The sequence below is a fragment of the Athene cunicularia genome, assembly GCF_003259725.1.
Source record: "Athene cunicularia isolate RWA chromosome 1 unlocalized genomic scaffold, athCun1 chr1_part3, whole genome shotgun sequence".
Lineage (NCBI taxonomy): Eukaryota > Metazoa > Chordata > Aves > Strigiformes > Strigidae > Athene > Athene cunicularia.
The window spans coordinates 804788-821636 of NW_020799093.1; the positions used below are offsets into that span (position 1 = coordinate 804788).

Here is a 16849-nt window from a genome sequence, read left to right on the forward strand (position 1 = left end):
GCATCACAGTTGTATTTTGTCAGCCCCACAGATTTGTCTGGAAGTGAGCTAGAAATTTGCTGTCTGGCAGAAGTGAAGTTGAGAGAATTTCACTGCATTTCTGTAGGGAGTGTATGCTAGTGTGTATCACTAGTACCTACTGTCCTTTAGGAGCTGGAGATTAGCTTTCTGGTGCTGAGTCTCAACTTTTTTGTCTCCCTGCATAAATGTAACTGAGGATTCTTCTTTGCTAGAGTTCAGTGTGAAGTCAAAGACCACAGTTATGCTTTGTTTACCTTACATGTTACAAATTCATTTACCTTATATAATGTAAATTTGGTGTTCCCCACAACCTGTGTATACTTTTACAGTCGCCCTTCTTGGTGTAATTCAAGGCATAAAAGTAAATTTTATTCACATGACTTAAGCTCGTAGCTTTCCATAGCCACTCTCCTATGCTTTGTTTATTTTAAAATTGTTCTGGAACATAAACTATAGGTGGTAAGAGTATGACCCTAGGGGGAGAAAAATAGCCACTCTAAACAGTTTATTTCCATGTTGCCTTTGGTGTATAGCAAGGAGGCAAAGTATAAGGCAGCAGTATTACAGAGCCATTCACATCACGTTCAAGACAACATGTTGTTGACTTGGAGTTAGACAAACCTGCGTGGCTGAATTACGTATGCTATTCTAATTACTGTGATCCACAGCTGTATGCAGACAAGAGAGAATAGTGCTTAAATGTCTTGAGCAGTGAAGTTAGCTTAATATCTGAAAGAAATTTCTGCAATGTTAGCAGGAGAAAGGAGCATAATGCACAAGATACATTGGCTTAAGCCATTTCACAGCAGTTGTAGTGCTGCAAGTGTAGCATAGAAGAGTCGCCACAGAGATTGAGTTGACTTGGATCAGGGGGAGAACTGCCTTCCTGGGAGATGGGGAGAAATCAGTTGCTCTTTATTAAGAGCTTATCCTTAAAATGCTAAGATGCTTATGAATCTATAAAACACTTCCACCTTCTGATGCAATATACTTAATTATATACTTCTTGTTATTTAAGCCTTTACAGAAGTAAGTGACTAAGTGCCGCTTTACAAGGCAGAAAGCAAATGAAGTACAATTGCAGTGTGTCAAATGAATGCAAGTTACACTGAAGTGTTTATTTCGGGCAGCTGCATTTCAGCAAGAGATTGCAGTCCTTTACATGTATGGCACTTCTAGGAATGGTCAAGTTCTGGGAGGTGTAGTAGCAAAGAATGATTGAAGAAAGAGGATTTGGAAGGTTTCTTTTTTTGTTCTTGGCATAGTTTGTCTCCTCACAACTTTGTGTCATCGTTGTTGTCCCTGTCTCCTCTTGTAGAGGCAGCTGATTGCGAAGAGGAGGATGAGCTTGCCTGCAGAGGAGTAACAAATACGTTCTGATTATTTTTAGTTTGTAAACATGCTTGGTAGCCTGCAGTGTTAGGAAGGACTCCTGTTTTCGTCTGTACTAATAATGTCCTTCTTTGGATGGCAGAATGAACCAACAAATGTGATCTCTGTTGTTGAAGTGCTTTCTGGTTAAGTACATTTAGAGAGAAATTTGTTCAGTGGAGGTTTCCTATTGTTTAATTCCCATACCTGCTGAATTTACACACAAAAGTGGTGCTGACCTCAGATCTGTAAAATGCAGCTTGGTGACTAAGAAACTTGAAAAAAACTTGCAGCTGGACATTTGCAGACAAGAGTAATGAAAAATTAATGTGAGACAATATTGGTCTTATTATTGTCTGTCTTTTGCATGATCAGAAAAGGAACGTTTAAATACTTAAGGCTGACCACAAAGGATTCAAAATGACTGATTAAAGAAGAAATACCTTCCTGCTTTTCTGACTTCTGTCATGCTTCAGATTCTTTCTAATGGCGTAAAGTGAGTTAAATAATTTCGAACAGCACATTTCTTAGAAACTGTCATCATAATCTATCAATTGCTCTTTCTTCTACAAAATGATCTGTTTTGAAATATTTCACCTGATTTCCCCAAAAGTGATTGATGCTTTTTGATGTATTTATTAAGCACTTCTTTCCCTGCACTTCAGGATTGTAATGTCTGTTTCCCATCGTCATTAAGGATTACCATATTTGGATTATCTCGTGCCATAAATTGTCTTGTATGTGCATCCTTTCTGTGATTTAATGTTGCATTAAAGATACCTGTATTATGTGTGGGGAAAGGAAGAGTTGTTGTCTGATTATCATAAAACAGCTTTCCATTTAATAACATAGACTGACTTGTAAAAATCCAGACTCAAGTTAAAAATCATAGCTCAGGAATACATACTAGCTGAAAAAAAGTTCTTTTTCTATCCCTAGATGATCCCTCAACATGTGCTTAATGCAGTATTACTCACCCGTTCCCTTGGTTCAGGTGAGTTTCTTTCTGGCTCTGATGGGTGGTTTTCTGTATAAGCAGGAGGTTCAGAAGTGTTATGGACTGGATCTGCCATAGAAGCTGTGATGGACATGTTCTGGTCCTGGAAATATTTGTAAGCATCTTTGCTGCACACCAGTAGTGTTAGTCTGTCACCACTGTCTTGGATTCTTGACACCACTTTGTCATAGGATTCATTAATCACATTCACCCCATTCACTTCCACCAAAAAGTCATTATTTTCAACACCTGCTGTGTCAGCTGGCCCCTGGTTTTGTACCTGCAAAGGCAAGTTCAAACTGTGGTATTGGCATCAAACTGAGAAAGATACATCAACAACTGATGGTTAGCTAGATTATTGTGTCACTGCTTTGCTTACATGACGGCAAAATAAACATGGGAAGGGGGAATTTTTGTGTCAGAAGTGAATTGGGAAAGGCAATAGGCCTAGGCGTAATAAACATGGAACCTGTCAGTTTGAGATTTAAGATGTCTTGATTTTGATAGATTTTTGTTCTAGAAATATGGCATGGCAGAATGATGAAAGCAGATGGAAATCAAATTTTCTGATTATTTTCAGTTTCCTGCCCCGAAACTTTAAAGTTTACTACATTTCTCAGATTCCTTAGTACTTAGTAATGAGTGGAACCCCTCTTCTCAGGAAAGCTGAAGGCAGACATAATTTGAAATAGCAGAGGTCTGACTTTTGACAGCTGTGGAATTCAGAGAAGGGGGGTAGATTGGGATGAAGGTGTCTCACATTTAGGGTGTTCTACACAAAAAAAATTTCTTATTTACTAATTTTAGCATGCCAGCTTAATGAATAAAAGGAAAAAATGAAAAAGCTGGATTCTCCTTCCCTTTAGACATCAAGTAGAATGAGGAGTGTTTTCTGGTGCTTATTTTTACAATGTCAGTCTGACTTTAACAATTGCAGCTTTTATCTGAGAGCACTGGAGAAGAGACTTGTCTTTTGTGGCTTTTGTTGAATATATTTGCAGGACAGAAGGGAGGAAGCTGTCCAGCATACTGCTTCAGCTTTTCCTTATTCATCATTCTACATTAGTACCTCATTGATGAATAGTCCAGGCTTGTTCTTGATCATGTTTAAACTGAAGCCAAATCCACTAGGCCCTTTCACCATCTTGCAGATTCTTGGCTTGTGGTTCACTTTCTGCTCAGTATGCAACTCCAGTCTTTCCTGGATTTTAGCTGGAGTTGGATCTTTTGCTTTGTAGTGATATGAGAAGGGAGAAATTTGAGCCTGAAAAAAGTGAAAAAACTTTCTTAACATAAAGACTTCTGTTGTGAAATCTGTATCAGGTTTTCATGCTCAACATGGTTTGTGTGAAACCTTTTTAATGACTCAGACTTGAGCTGCGGTAAAAAAAATGTTATTCATTTTTGGGTGGAAAACTACGGTGTTGGATCTATGTGAGAAGGGAATTTTGTTATTTTCTTTCATAAATGATTACACAGCCATGTAAGCTCTGAATTTGCTGTCTTAAACTTCTAACCTTTCTTGTGATGTGTTTAAATTTAGAATTGTTCCAATAGTGTCTATAAAATACTGCATGAGGCCAAAAGTTTGGGTGTTTAGTCATTTGCTGTACAAGTGCAAGGAGAGTTGCTGAAATATTGGTGTATCTTAGAGATTTCCTGCAAGTTGAAGTAATGTCTGTCAGAGCAGACTGGCTGTTTTGTTGCAGCATATGTATCTTCATAATGATAAATTACCAATTCTTAGCAGTAGTTTGCATTTTCTTACCAGTTTATACATGGTGTCAGTCTCCTTATCCACTACCAACAGTGTGGTTTTTGCCTCAGACTGCTTAATTATTCCCACTACACTTTCATGATCCAGACCATCCACTGGCTCGCCATTGACAGCTACTAAGATGTCATTGTCTTTGAGACCTGCCTTGGCCGCTGGGCTCTCAGAATCAACATCCTTGATTACATGATCTAAGATCAGAAGGGAAAAAAGATTGATGTGAAGGCATATGCTTAGTAAGTTTAAAGACATTAAAATGCATCACAAAGGCTGATTGTCAGAATTGCACTTCAGGTTGAGACTATTTTCCTGATGTAGCCCTCTTTCCAACATGTCTGTGGAGGACTTCTCCCAGATGACCAGCAAGAAGTCAAAGAGAATGATGTCTGCAAACCTTACACAGGAGGAAACAGTATAGTGATTGTCACTGGTTCTTACCACCAGTATTTTGTTCCAACCGTAGATAAAAGCCATAACCGTTTTTTCCTTTGTGGATCTCCATAAGTCGTGGTTTGAGAGGAAGCAGTCTCAGGTTGGCGCTCTCTTTGCTCAGTACCATCTTCTGGCTTGTGTAATAGTGGTCTGTTTCTTCATTTGAAAGTAGAAATATAACATGATTTTCAGACTTCTTTACCTGTGACAGTACACATACAGTCTCAGATGTCAACCTTTCAACAACATGTGGGAATTTTAGATACTTTGGTAACTGGTGTACTGGTACATAGTGGTGTATGGGTGCTGTTGGTGAATGAGCCATAAGGTGTAGGCTGTGCTATTCTAAGTTGATTTTTTTTTTTTTTCTTCCAGTCAGAAACTTGGACCATGACAAGATCTTGTGCATGTAAGATCCAGCATATATATATGTGAGGAAATTTTCTGTATTTCATGCTGTGTTCCTGACCTCTAGGGAATTAGCTGCAGAGTGTCGTGAGGGTGGCATACAGTGCCAGTAGAATCCAGTGAGCCTCAGTAGAAAGTGCTTGGCTTATCTAGATGTGGAACTCTACAGTATGAACATATCATGCCATTTATACCACTATTTCAGATTACAGTGACAAAGAGTCAAGTTTCTGTCACTCTTGGTCCTCTTCCATCTCCCTGTATTCTTGTATTACTATTCTGAGGTTTGGGGTTTTTGTGTGTCTGTTCAACCTCCCCGAGTCCATCCTTCTCTCATTCCTCTCTGGTTTAGTGGGTGCCCTCTTTACTCTTCTTAACCAATGTCACTCTGCTGATGATGTTAAAACAGCTCAACACAACACGTGTGTGTTGCGCAGGTCCATAGTTAGTAGCGTGCACTGAATCGTGATGCTGGAATGCCCGAGCATGTACTGCCTGTCTCATGCTGCTCTGAAATCTTTTCAGCTCCATCTGTTTTAGTACTGAAATAGTGGAAAGCTGGAAGCCTCCTTAACAGTGTTCTTTGCAGCTGAGGCCAGGTAGTGAAATTGTGCAGTAATTTTCCTTAGTTTTGGACTTCTTAACAGGAGAAAGGAACTACTGTCTAAAATCATGAATTTTCCCTGTTCCATGCTAACTGTATCATCAGAGAGTTCCCCGTCTTCCTGCCCTGAAAACCACATTTGGTGACTTGCCCTCTTACTATTAGGAGTATTTCCAGGACTTCTAGGAACAGAGCATAATTTATTTAAAAGGGTTCCTGGCAGGAGTATACTTCTGTTATTTAAAATTCTTTGGCTTGTCTTGGTAGCAGTGTTCATTCAGTTCAAGAGGCTGCTTGACAACAGAGCCAAAGCAGAGGGGTACTTTGTGTGCTGATGATACACGCACAGTCGCTTCCAGCGTTTACCGTGAAGCATTTAAATCAGCTAGACCTGACTCCTCAGTAACCCTGATAACTTCTTGTGAAAGTGGGCCAGGAACAGAAGATGAATCAGTATACAAACAAATACCTTTTCCACCACTTCCTTGTGTGTGTCATTTTCCACATTTTTTCCATTGATTTCAATAAGGCGATCGTTATTTTGGACACCAGCCTTTGCAGCTGCTCCTTGTGGTGAAAGCTCTACTATGAACAACCCCTTCTGTCCTAAAATAAATGAAAACTCATTACACAGGGTAAGTCACTGAAATATGCCATAATTTAATGGTTAAGGAACTGAGCACTGATGTCCTTAGAGACTCTTATGTGCACATTACAGTTGCATCACAAACCTTCCACATAGACACACCTCTATCTCATTCTGTCCCAGCAAAATCACTTCAGGCCAGGGGGGAGGCATTCATTCATCTGCAGCTCAAACAATCTTTCATTTCTCTACCAAGAGTGCCAAAGGGCCTGATTCAGATAGCTGAAAGGGATTTGATTCCTGCCTCCTCCCCTTGCAGTTTGAAGTGAGGAGCTGCTTTTATTCTTGTTTTATACATTTCATAATTTCCTGTGTTTGGAATACTTCTATGTTTGGTCTTGCAGTTCTACTGCATTCCAGAATACTCTCCAGAGGTGATACTTTCCAGGAGGCTTCCCTATGCTGTTGACTGGCCTTGGAAGAAAGGCTTATGTGGAAGAGGTTCAGAATCCCTTGCTTTCTAAATGAAATAACTTACAGACCAGAAAAGTGTTTATTAAAACTGTCCAGAACCTTGTGTGCTGATTCCTGAGGTGATTTGGAACAGGACTTAATGTAGCATCTTGAGTGTATATCTAGTATTTGAGCAGGGACTGCAAATTTGGTTTTGGTAAGTGGGCTTAAATAACAAGCAGATAATAGCCAATTCTTTTTATCTCTTTTTCATCTTTTCTCCACCGTATAAGAAATGTGGTCCTTTCCTAGAGAAATGGACTAGAGATTGATCTGAACTTATCTGGCTGCTTCTTACTTTCCTTCTGTTAAGAGCAGTTTTTGTGTCCTCATTAGCTCCCATCTATAAACTGTGGTTGCCTCTATCCCTGCTGCCATATATATATATATATATATAGTGTATATATATACACCCCCCACCCCCCCCATCTTTTCTTCTCAGGCTCTCACCTTCCGTGGTTTTCAGAGAGAAGCCATAGCCTTTCTCCTCCTTCACTAGGTAGCAGAGCCGGGGTTGTGGAACTGCAGTGATTGCTCCATTGGCCATGGGTGATAGAGACTGCCGCTCCTGCTGCTCTCCTGTTGACACCTTTTGACCCAGCTCTTCCAAGTTCACTCCCTCCTTTTCTGCCTTTTGATAGGATGCATCATCCAGAACAAGAAGTACAACAGAATTCCCACTGTTTTTGACAATCTCTACCACCTGTAGCGGACAAGGTGAAATGACAAGCAGGTGCTAGAGTGACTGACCTAAATAATCTCCCCAGGGCAGGGTTGCACTGTCTACTGTTTTTGTTGTCTCTGCTTATGCACTATGGAGGCACCTCAAAGACATTCCATGCCATGGTGGGTAATGAATGATGCAGGGAGATACTCAGAGCAGCTGATTCAGCTCTTGGATTTTCTAGACAAAGCTGCCATAAAAACTGGAAGAGAAAGCTTCACATCGTGGCAGTGGGTCTGGGTAATGAGAGAGTGGTAGGGATCCCAGACTAAACAGACATATACCTGTGCATGTTCCTCCTTGTCTACAAACACACCATTAACCCTGAGGACTCTGTCTCCATCCTTCAAGCCAGCCTTCTCAGCTGGACTGTTCTTTTCCACATTCCGGATGAGGTGCCCTGCTGTGTCTTTCTCAATACGCAGGTAGAATCCATAGCTCTCTTGGGGCTTTTTGGTCACTTTGCATTCTCGGGGCTGGAGAACAGAAGTCATCTCTACCAAACAGGATGGAAAAGATATGTGTGAGTAAAACCAGTAAGCTTACCTAGATATGTTTCCTCTAAATATATCTTGAGACAGTTTGCTTCAGAATTCTTGGGTTTTTGTTTCCCAGGAAATCCAGCTGTGCAAAACTGAAACCAGTTAACAAGGCTAGGGCGAAGAAGCCAATGCCTTTTCCCTCTTTCCTCCTCACTTTTCTTGTTTCCCTATCTCAAATGAAGTTAAGCAAGATGCGGAACTGGAAGAAAGAAGTTGTGTGCCCATGATAACATAGTGAAAATTGAGGTGAGGATTTAATATCAGAATTGAGTCTTACAGAGGCAAAATAATGGCAGCACGAAAATACTGGAACACTATGGAAAGTTACATGACAAAATGGGATTTCACAGAATTACAGAGTGGTCAAGGTTGGAATGGACCTTTTTGGAGGTCATGTGGTCTGACATCCCAGCTCAGGCAGGGCCACCTAGAGCCAATTCCCCAGCACCAAGTCCCGTCAACTTCTGAGAATCTCCAAGGAGGGAGGCTCTGTTACCTCTCTGGGCAATCTATGCCAGTGCTCAGTCACCCTCATGGTAAAAAAGTATCCTTACATTCAGATGGAGCTTCCTGTGTTTCAATCTGTGCCCATTCCTTCTTAGCCTGTCACTGGGTACTACTGTAAAGAGCCTAGCTCTGTCTTCTTCACATCCTCCCTTCACATATTTTTATGCACTGGTAATTTTCCCCTGAGCCTTCACTTCTCCAGGTTGACCTGTCCCAGCTCTCAGCCTTTTGAATATCTCCAGGGATGGAGACTCTACAACTTCTCTGGGCAACATGTGCAGATGCACGAGCAGGTGGGATCAAGGTAGGATCTCGTTGTCTCAACCAGGCTTTTCTGTTCTTAGTTATTTTAACTAAACAAAATTAAATTTCAGGAAAAGACATTGTAACTGGAGTATTACTGTTAATGAGTGCAGGATTTGCATTGGAGGGTGGAAAGCAAGGACTATAAAGGAATGAGGAAGATCCTTGTCTCCACTTACAAAGCTTTTTTCTTCTATCTGGGTTTGATACCTCTACATCTCAGTTTCACACAGAATGGTGCACTTGCTTTACTTCTCTGTCCTTTAGAAGTTACTGGTAGAGTCAAAGGTCTTGGAGCTGTCCATGTTTTCCTCTGCATCTGAATCCTAATTAAACACTTTTTGATTCTGTTATGACTAACAGAGCTATTTCACTTTGGTATATCATTATATATGTGAGACTTGGGTAAGATATGAATGCAGGTATTATGAGGTCTAACAGAAGTGTGGAGTATTCAGGCATACACCTACTGACAGTGTGAAAGTGCCTTCAGGTAATCACTTGCAGGAGAGGTAATTTAATACTACCTGATCTGTATGGAGCACAGCAGAGGAGATGAGACAGTATCCTTATCTTGCAATTCTCACAGGAATCCTGAAATCATCGTAAAGCCTCAATTTGCTGCCTAAGTAAAATTTTACCTCCAATCCTGATGGCTTTAACAATGACATGAGATGTAATCAATATAAAGATGTGATGTTGTGTGAGAAAGGAAAGAAATCAAATTTGGTTTAGAAATGACAGGCTGCTGAAGTAACTGCAGTAGTTTGATTCAAATGATTTCTCAGTGAATTTGTGACGATTGGAGCAGAATTTCCAGTCATGTCTCCAGGGTGCTGTGTTACTTCCCCAGAGAATTTGAGGCGAGCTGGTTAAAAAGTATACTAGATGCTGAGGATTGCTACCAGATTGCTATTAGGCAGTGACTTTTGTCCTCTGGAGGTTTTGAAGTAAATTCTTCTAGAAGCTGTGTTGGGATCAGACAGCACTGATTTACTGATTTTTATGATACCTGATGAACCTGATAACTTTACATGATGAGTGGAAACTTTACGTGATGAGTGGACTGTCTCTGTGATGAGTAGAGAGCAGTGGATGCTGTTCACCTCAACTTTTGCAATGACTTTGATACAGTCTCTAGTACAATCAAAGTAGCCAATTTGGTGATGTATGTACTGGATAAGCAGACTCCTAGATGATGCAAAAAACTGTCTGGGCCATTGGGTTTAGAGGGGTTTGATCAGTGGTATACAATCCAGCTGTTGGCTGGTTATTAGTGGCACTCTTTAGAGTTGGTACTGGGGCTGATACCATTTAACATCTTTATGATTTGGACAGTGAGACAGAATACATCCTCAACAAGCTGATCGATGATACCCAGCTGAGGGAGAGCAGTCAATAGGCTGGAGGTTAGGGCTGCTATTTAGAAGGACCTCAGCAGGCTGGAGAAATGGACTGACAGGAACTTTATGAAGATTGGTGAAGAAAAGTGAAAAAATAATCTGTATCTAGACCATGAACAACAGTACAGGTTGACTGCTGCCTGGCCAGAAGGCAGCGTTGCTGGACAGCACTGAAGTGGCCAAGTTGAACGTGAGTCAGTGGTGTATGTTCGCAGTGAAGAAGGTCAACTCTATACTGGGTGGTACCAGAATGTAACCAGCAGGTCAGTGGAAGGGATTGTTTCCCTCTCTTTGGCACTTGTGAGACCACATGTGAGTACTGTCTCCAGTTTTGAGCTCCCCATATAATTGTCATGTTGGGGCTAGTCCACTGAGGTGATTTAGTTTTTGGAGCATATGATGTTTAAGGAGGCTGGGAGAGCTAGATTAGTTCAGTCTTGGGAAAAGAAAGTAAAGGGAGGATCTTACTGACATCTTCAGCTGCCTAACCGGATTGTGTAGAGAACACAGAGCCAGAATCTTCTTGGAAGTTAATAGTGGTAGGATGAGAGGCAACAAACACAGGCTGCAGCAAGTGGAATTCCAATCAGACAGCCATAAGGACAGCTTTTCATCTTGGGGGATGTCAGATACCAGAACAGGTGCCCAGAGAGGCTGTGGAACCTCCATCCTCAGAGATACTGAGCTGGATGGGCCCCTGACAACCTGATCTAAATTGGCCCTGTTTTGTATGGAGCACTGGACCAGATAATCTCCAGAGGTCCCTTCCAACCTAAACTATGGTTTTATGATGTAATGGAACTCGGGTTTGGGTGGTGCATATCATTAGCAGGAATACTACCTACTGAAAGTAAGCAATAGTTGTGACTGGGAAAAAACTCCAAAGATAGTTGTCTTAGGAACTCCTGCCAAAGATCCGTGATGATAGAGGAACCAAGATGAATGAAGACAACTTTCCCCAGTTGGGAAGTCTGGGTAATTAACAAACTTCATTTATATTTTACTGGAAAGATTGTTTTTCTGCCTCTACTGACAGACAGAAGTCTGTCAAAACACCAAAGTTGTGTTGCAGAGATTAGCCATTAATCACAGACTAATAAATGCTAAGAAAATTCATCTGTTTGCATCTAAAGATTTCTTTGCAACTCTGTGGTTTTTCTTCTTTTCATATCACCTGTGTGACTAATGTATGAGGGAACTGACCTTATTTTCTTTTCCTTTTTTAGAAGTAGCTGACAGTCAAATCCTTCCATGATAGCAGCCTACTGCAGAGCCACCTCTGTGGCTACCCATGCCACACACTGTTTGCTATTGAAGCCGCACGTGCATTGTTGAGGTTAGCTGGGCAGCATATAGAACAGTATGAATGTGTGGTGGAGGTTTGGCACAGAGGTCACTGAAGCTGGAGAATATGAGGAATTTCAGCATGGAGGGGTAGGAAGCCTGCAGATCATGATTCACTTGTTCCCCTTGGTCAGGTGCCTTGTGCTTTTCCTGAGTCTCTGTGTAGTTGCACTGGGACTGGATAGAGATGGACTGCCCTATTACTTGGACATGGTTTGGAACACATCAGACTGTATTGATCGCAATTACAACTCAAAGCAGTTTTTCTTGACAAACACTGGGAATCTGCTAATTCCTGAAGTTAACATGCAAAACCAGTGGTACACAAAGCTGAAGAAACAGTAGGCTTTTATGGGAAAGATTATTTCTTCATATTTAGAAATGGACAGAAGGTTACAGTGCACTGCGTGCTACTCCTTTTAATCCATGAAAGCTTTACATGTGAAATTATTTGGATTGTAAAAAACAATTTTCTAAGGGAAGAGAGATTGGCAAAAAGGCATATCTTACCTGTATGTGTGGAGCAGCCTTCACAGGAATTCTCTTTTGCTGTCCGTCCTGTGGCTGTACCTATAAGTAAGGCTGGACTTTGATTGGGCAAAGGTTGATTTAAAAGATGATTTATTTAACCAAGTTTCACTGAATATGTTCAACACCTTGATAGGCTGCCTTGTCCTTGCTTGCAGAAGTGCTAATCACATGCATTTCTCAGCGGCTTTGAATTTTGTTCTACTGATAACTGTACTCAAAAACTCAGCCAAGGAGGTCACCTGAGACAAGCCTGATCTTTGCTCTGGGCAAGAGCCTTCTCCAGCTATAAGAAATGTAAGAAATGTCTTAAAGGGAGCAGGTTTGGGTTGTGGTGGATTGACCTGGTCCAGCAGCATTTGACCACAGATCAAGAAGTTACCGATTCAAATCTGTGTGCCTCATGCTGGATGCCAATAAAAAGGACTGTGATGAGTTAACCTTGGCCCACAGCCAGATGCCCACCAAGCTGCTTTCAGTCCTCGCCTCTACAGGACAGGGGAGAAGATAGGATAAAAAAGCTTGAAGAATTCAAGGAGAGTAACTGGGAGAGAGACAATGGAAAAATGGGCTCATGGTTGCGGGGTGGCCCTGACTGTTGAAGCCATCGCACATGTGAAATATGCGCTGCAATCAGGTGGCCCATGTGAGTAAAATCTCCCTGGAATAGTGAGAGAGCAGTGGCTGGGATATCAGTATGGTGAGGCCTGGTAAATTGGCTAAACTAGACCACTGCTCTGAATCTGCCGAGGCAGGTGCTGTGTGTTTACCATGGTGGAAGCATCTGCTGGGTGACTGGAGACATACCCTGTAAACCATGCCATTGCTTGAAATGCCATCCTGAGCCTTGAAAATCACATTCTGTGTCATGGTACCCCAGAAGGAGACAAGTCATACAGTGCAACTCCTTTCTGAAATAACCTCGTGTGCTCCTGGGCGAAGGAACATGGCATTGGTTTGGTATATCATGTACCCTACCACCCACAAACCTTGGAAAATATTGAATGATACAATGGACTGTTAAAGACTATGCTGAGAGCATAGGGCACTTCGGAATGGGATGTAAATTTAGCAGAAGCCACTTAACACCAAATTATCACACTGCCCAGGTTTTGCCCAAGCAAAGCCCCTACATACTGTGGGAGGAGATGGGGTCCCCATAGTACATATAAGTAAGTGGCTGGGAAAGGCAGTGGGGTTGCTCTCCCTTGGGAAAAGGAAAGCCCACTTGTTGGCTTGTCTTTGCTTAAGGACCCAGATAGACTTAGTGGGTAGTGTAGAAGGAAGTGAAAATCTGGTATGTACCTCAAGGAGTTTTTTCCCTGAGGGAAAATAATGCATGATTTAACTTGTATCATATAGGAAGTAATACAGCAGGAATCACCTGAATCAACCTCACAAGGAACCATGTGAATGCAGGGCTGACCCAGCCCAAGCGGTCTTGGTGCTCAACAATCCGATATACTGCTTTTCCTGTCCTGAGTGATCTTCTTGACATATAGGACCAAAGTCATTGACTGTTCCTATGGACATTTGAGGGAGGGGAAGCATAGAACGGGGGGATAATATCTGCATATATGTCAAGGGACGAGGTATAGTGGTTAATGAGGATGTATAAACCTGACTATTAGATGTAGAGATGGTTTAAGTGTGAAGTATAAGTTGTAAGAGTTGATAAGAAGGAATTTCAGGAATGAGAAATAGATAAAATGAAAGCAGAGGATAGAAATTAAACAATGTCTGGATGGGACAGAGGATACTTAAATGTGTCAGAAAATGTGTGACCTAAGTGTGATGTGAAAGGTATGGAATAAGGGGTTGAGATTGTACTGGGTCTAGAAGAGATGGAGTTAACTTTCTTCATGGCAGCCCACATTGTGCTGTGCTTTGCATTTTTTTGGTTGTTGTTGAGCACTCTTTGCTTTCTCTCAAGGCTTTCTCTCCCCCATGCCCTCCCAAGTGAGTAGACTGGGGATGAGCAAGAGGTTGAGAGGGGACAGAGCTGAAACAGCTGACCCGAACTGACCAAAGTGATATTCCATACCATTTGATGTTGTGCTCAGCATTAACATCTTGGTGAAAGGAGGAGGAAGAACAGATATTTGTGATTATGGCGATCTTCCCAAGAAACTGTTGTGCATGTTGAGGTGCTGCTTCCTATGAAGTAGCTAAAGATCTGCCTGTGGATGGGAAGTAGTGAATGAACTGCTGCTTTTCTTTTGCTTGCTTATGCAGCATTTATTTCCCTATCAAACTCTCATTATTTCAATCCATGTGTCTTCTTGCCTTCCTTTTATTTTTACCCCATCCTGCAGGAGAGAACTGAGAGGGAGTCAGTGGGTGTTTGGCTGTTGGTTGGCGTCAACCCACTGTAAGAGCATATCCACTGGCCACAAGCATGTGCAGGGTATGCTTATAGACACGAACTGAACTGACAGTGTTTCTAATGAGGGGGGAAGCCTCCATATCTGAGATCTTGGTATGCCATGATACTTAATGAATTGACGGTGTGAAGTTCCTGTTAAAAAATCTTATTCAGTTTTAGAAAGCTTTAAAATTACTTATTTCCCTTATTAACCTGCCATGGAATTGGATTATTAGAAATAATACCTGTGTTTTCTTTGGCTATCTGCTCCAACTGATTAATTCAAAGGAAAGGAAATAGAAATAAGCATAACCTGAATGTGCTGCAACAGAACAGTCATCAACGTTGTAAAAGCTTTCCTGTAATCCACTTACTCTAAGTGGATTTGCAAGCCTGTTGTTCCTCTTTGTCTAATGTACAGTCTAAGAACTTAAGTGAGGCCCAACGTTGTAAGCACCAGAGAAGTCAGACCCTGCCCTGTCCTCTGCTTGCAATCTTTCACACAAGACAAAGACTGGATGAGGAGGGGCATAGGGAAGGGGAATCACAGTGGCTCATAGTTTTGCAGCTAAGCACAGTGTGGATGGGAACACATACAAGGATCTTAGGTCAGCATACAAGGAAACAACTCGGCATTTGAAGCAAGATGTATTTTTTTATTGTAGTGCCACTGTAATAGTCACTTGAGGTTGTTTTGGGTCCAGACAAGATTTTTCAAGAATAAGGTGCTACACCAATGTAAAATGTTAGAGAAACATAGAAACATTCTGTGTTTCTAGAAGGGAAAGTATGGTCATGTTCCAAATGGGAAGGAGGTGGAAGCTGTGCAGCAGTTTCAAAAGGCTTTGAAAAGAAAGTTGAGGGAGAAAGGTCTAGCAGTCAGCAGACTATTTAAGCTTCTGGTGTGGTGAATTATGAAACATTAGTAAATACAAATGGTGAGGAGAAAGTTCTTTGAGTTGAGGCTAGATGAAGGTTTTACTAATTAATCCAATGCTGATAAGCCCTTGAAGCCAAAATTTCAAGAATTATCATATTCTTCCACCAGTAGAATGAAAATTATTTAAGCATGGATTAGAGTAAAGGCAGCTTGCAATATCTCCTCTCCTGGTTTATAAGCCTTTTGGAAGAGTGTTCTGAAGCATATTCATACAGCTCAAAAATGAGGAACCTAACTGAAAAAAAAAAAAAAGAAAAAGAAAGAAAGAGATTTTACCTTTTAACACTTTGCGAAAAGTGATAAAATTTGGGAAAACCTGTGAATTCACAGTATTTTTATATTGCAGGAGTTTGCCACAGTGACTTAGGTGATGTGGTTCTCTTAGCACAGGGACTAGACTTAGAGGGGTGTGCTTTCTCCAAAGTATGTCCCTTTTCACCTGTAACCTGGCTGTAATAATATATGGACCTTTGTTCCTACCCTCATTGCATTCTCCTGAGTTAACCTTTACAGAATATTTTCAATCATTCTTTTTGCCAAAGCTTTTCTGATGTTCAGTTTGAAGAAATTCTGTGAAACTTACCTGCTTACCTGTGTTACGAAAAATTAGCAGAAAAAAAGCATTTTCTAGTAGTTTTAAGTGGTCACGTGGTTTCCTTAGCATGTTGAGAGAAAGTATGAGATATAAGGTAAATAGAGAGAAGCACCTGTGTTCTTAACTTTGGTACTTGCTAGGATCTCTGGCTTTAGTAAATTCACAGGTTTTGGTGAGTCCTAGCCTCCTTCCCCCAAAGTAAAAGCTCACCTTCCAGTGTTTTCAGCAGGTCACCTGGGATAATAACATGCACTGTAGAGATGTTTTGGTATTGTCTCTCTGAGGCACCTTATTTTGATTCTCTGGAAGGCTTTCACAGAAGTTGACCTGAGAACACAGCCTCAGCATCCTTGTCTACACGTTCTTCATAACAACCTGAAGAGCTGCCAGACTTCAAGGAAGGGTGAATTGTTCTGCTGAAAAATGGGCAATGGTGACAGCAAAGGTAATCGTATTTTTCCTACGTAGCATTTGAAATAAGATGAGAGCTGTGCTGCATGTGTTCTAGTAGCCTGAAATAGGGGGTACATGTGATTTGTTCCCAAGTCTCACAGCAGTGGCAGAGTGTTGAAGAGTGGAGAGAGCCAAACCTGGCACAGCTGGTATTAAGCCAAGGCTTAGTTTCAGTAGGTGCTATTTGCCAAAGTCTTACTCTGTGCCAGGAAGTATGTATGTGGCCCAGGTCACTCCTGGCCCTGTTTTGAATGCAGACCTGAGGAAAGCGTGTGCCCATTGCTGCCAGGATGATGACCCTTACTTAACTTATTCACATCTGAAGGGTTTATACATATCTATGTCTGAGTTTAAAAAAAAAAAAAAAAAAAGGCAAATAATGTAGCTGGCCTCTGGATCACTTCTATTTTTCTTGGAAGTGGTTCTGTTTTTTTTTTTT

General features: G+C 41.3%; 1 protein-coding gene across 1 annotated transcript; it reads right to left on the bottom strand.

Annotated features, from left to right (window-relative positions):
- Positions 1-115: 115 nt before the first annotated feature.
- PDZK1 (PDZ domain containing 1) lies at positions 116-12062 on the bottom strand. The gene is made up of 9 exons (XM_026841242.1): positions 12040-12062; positions 7715-7926; positions 7157-7409; positions 6077-6213; positions 4602-4797; positions 4158-4354; positions 3459-3653; positions 2370-2669; positions 116-1373 (listed from the first exon to the last, which is right to left on the bottom strand). The coding sequence occupies exons 2-9, from the start codon at positions 7922-7924 to the stop codon at positions 1296-1298; spliced, it is 1566 nt and encodes a 521-aa protein (XP_026697043.1). The 5' UTR covers positions 7925-7926; positions 12040-12062; the 3' UTR covers positions 116-1295.
- Positions 12063-16849: the final 4787 nt, after the last annotated feature.

Bases quoted from the DNA above. Each gene is read 5' to 3' on its own strand.
- PDZK1 (XM_026841242.1), bottom strand. From the start codon at position 7,924: ATGACTTCTGTTCTCCAGCCCCGAGAATGCAAAGTGACCAAAAAGCCC. The intron at 6,214-7,156 runs GTGAGAGCCTGA...CATTTATTTTAG, and splicing joins CTCTCTGAAAACCACGGAAG to GACAGAAGGGGTTGTTCATA. The intron at 1,374-2,369 runs GTGAGTAATACT...ACTCCTCTGCAG, and splicing joins CACCTGAACCAAGGGAACGG to GCAAGCTCATCCTCCTCTTC.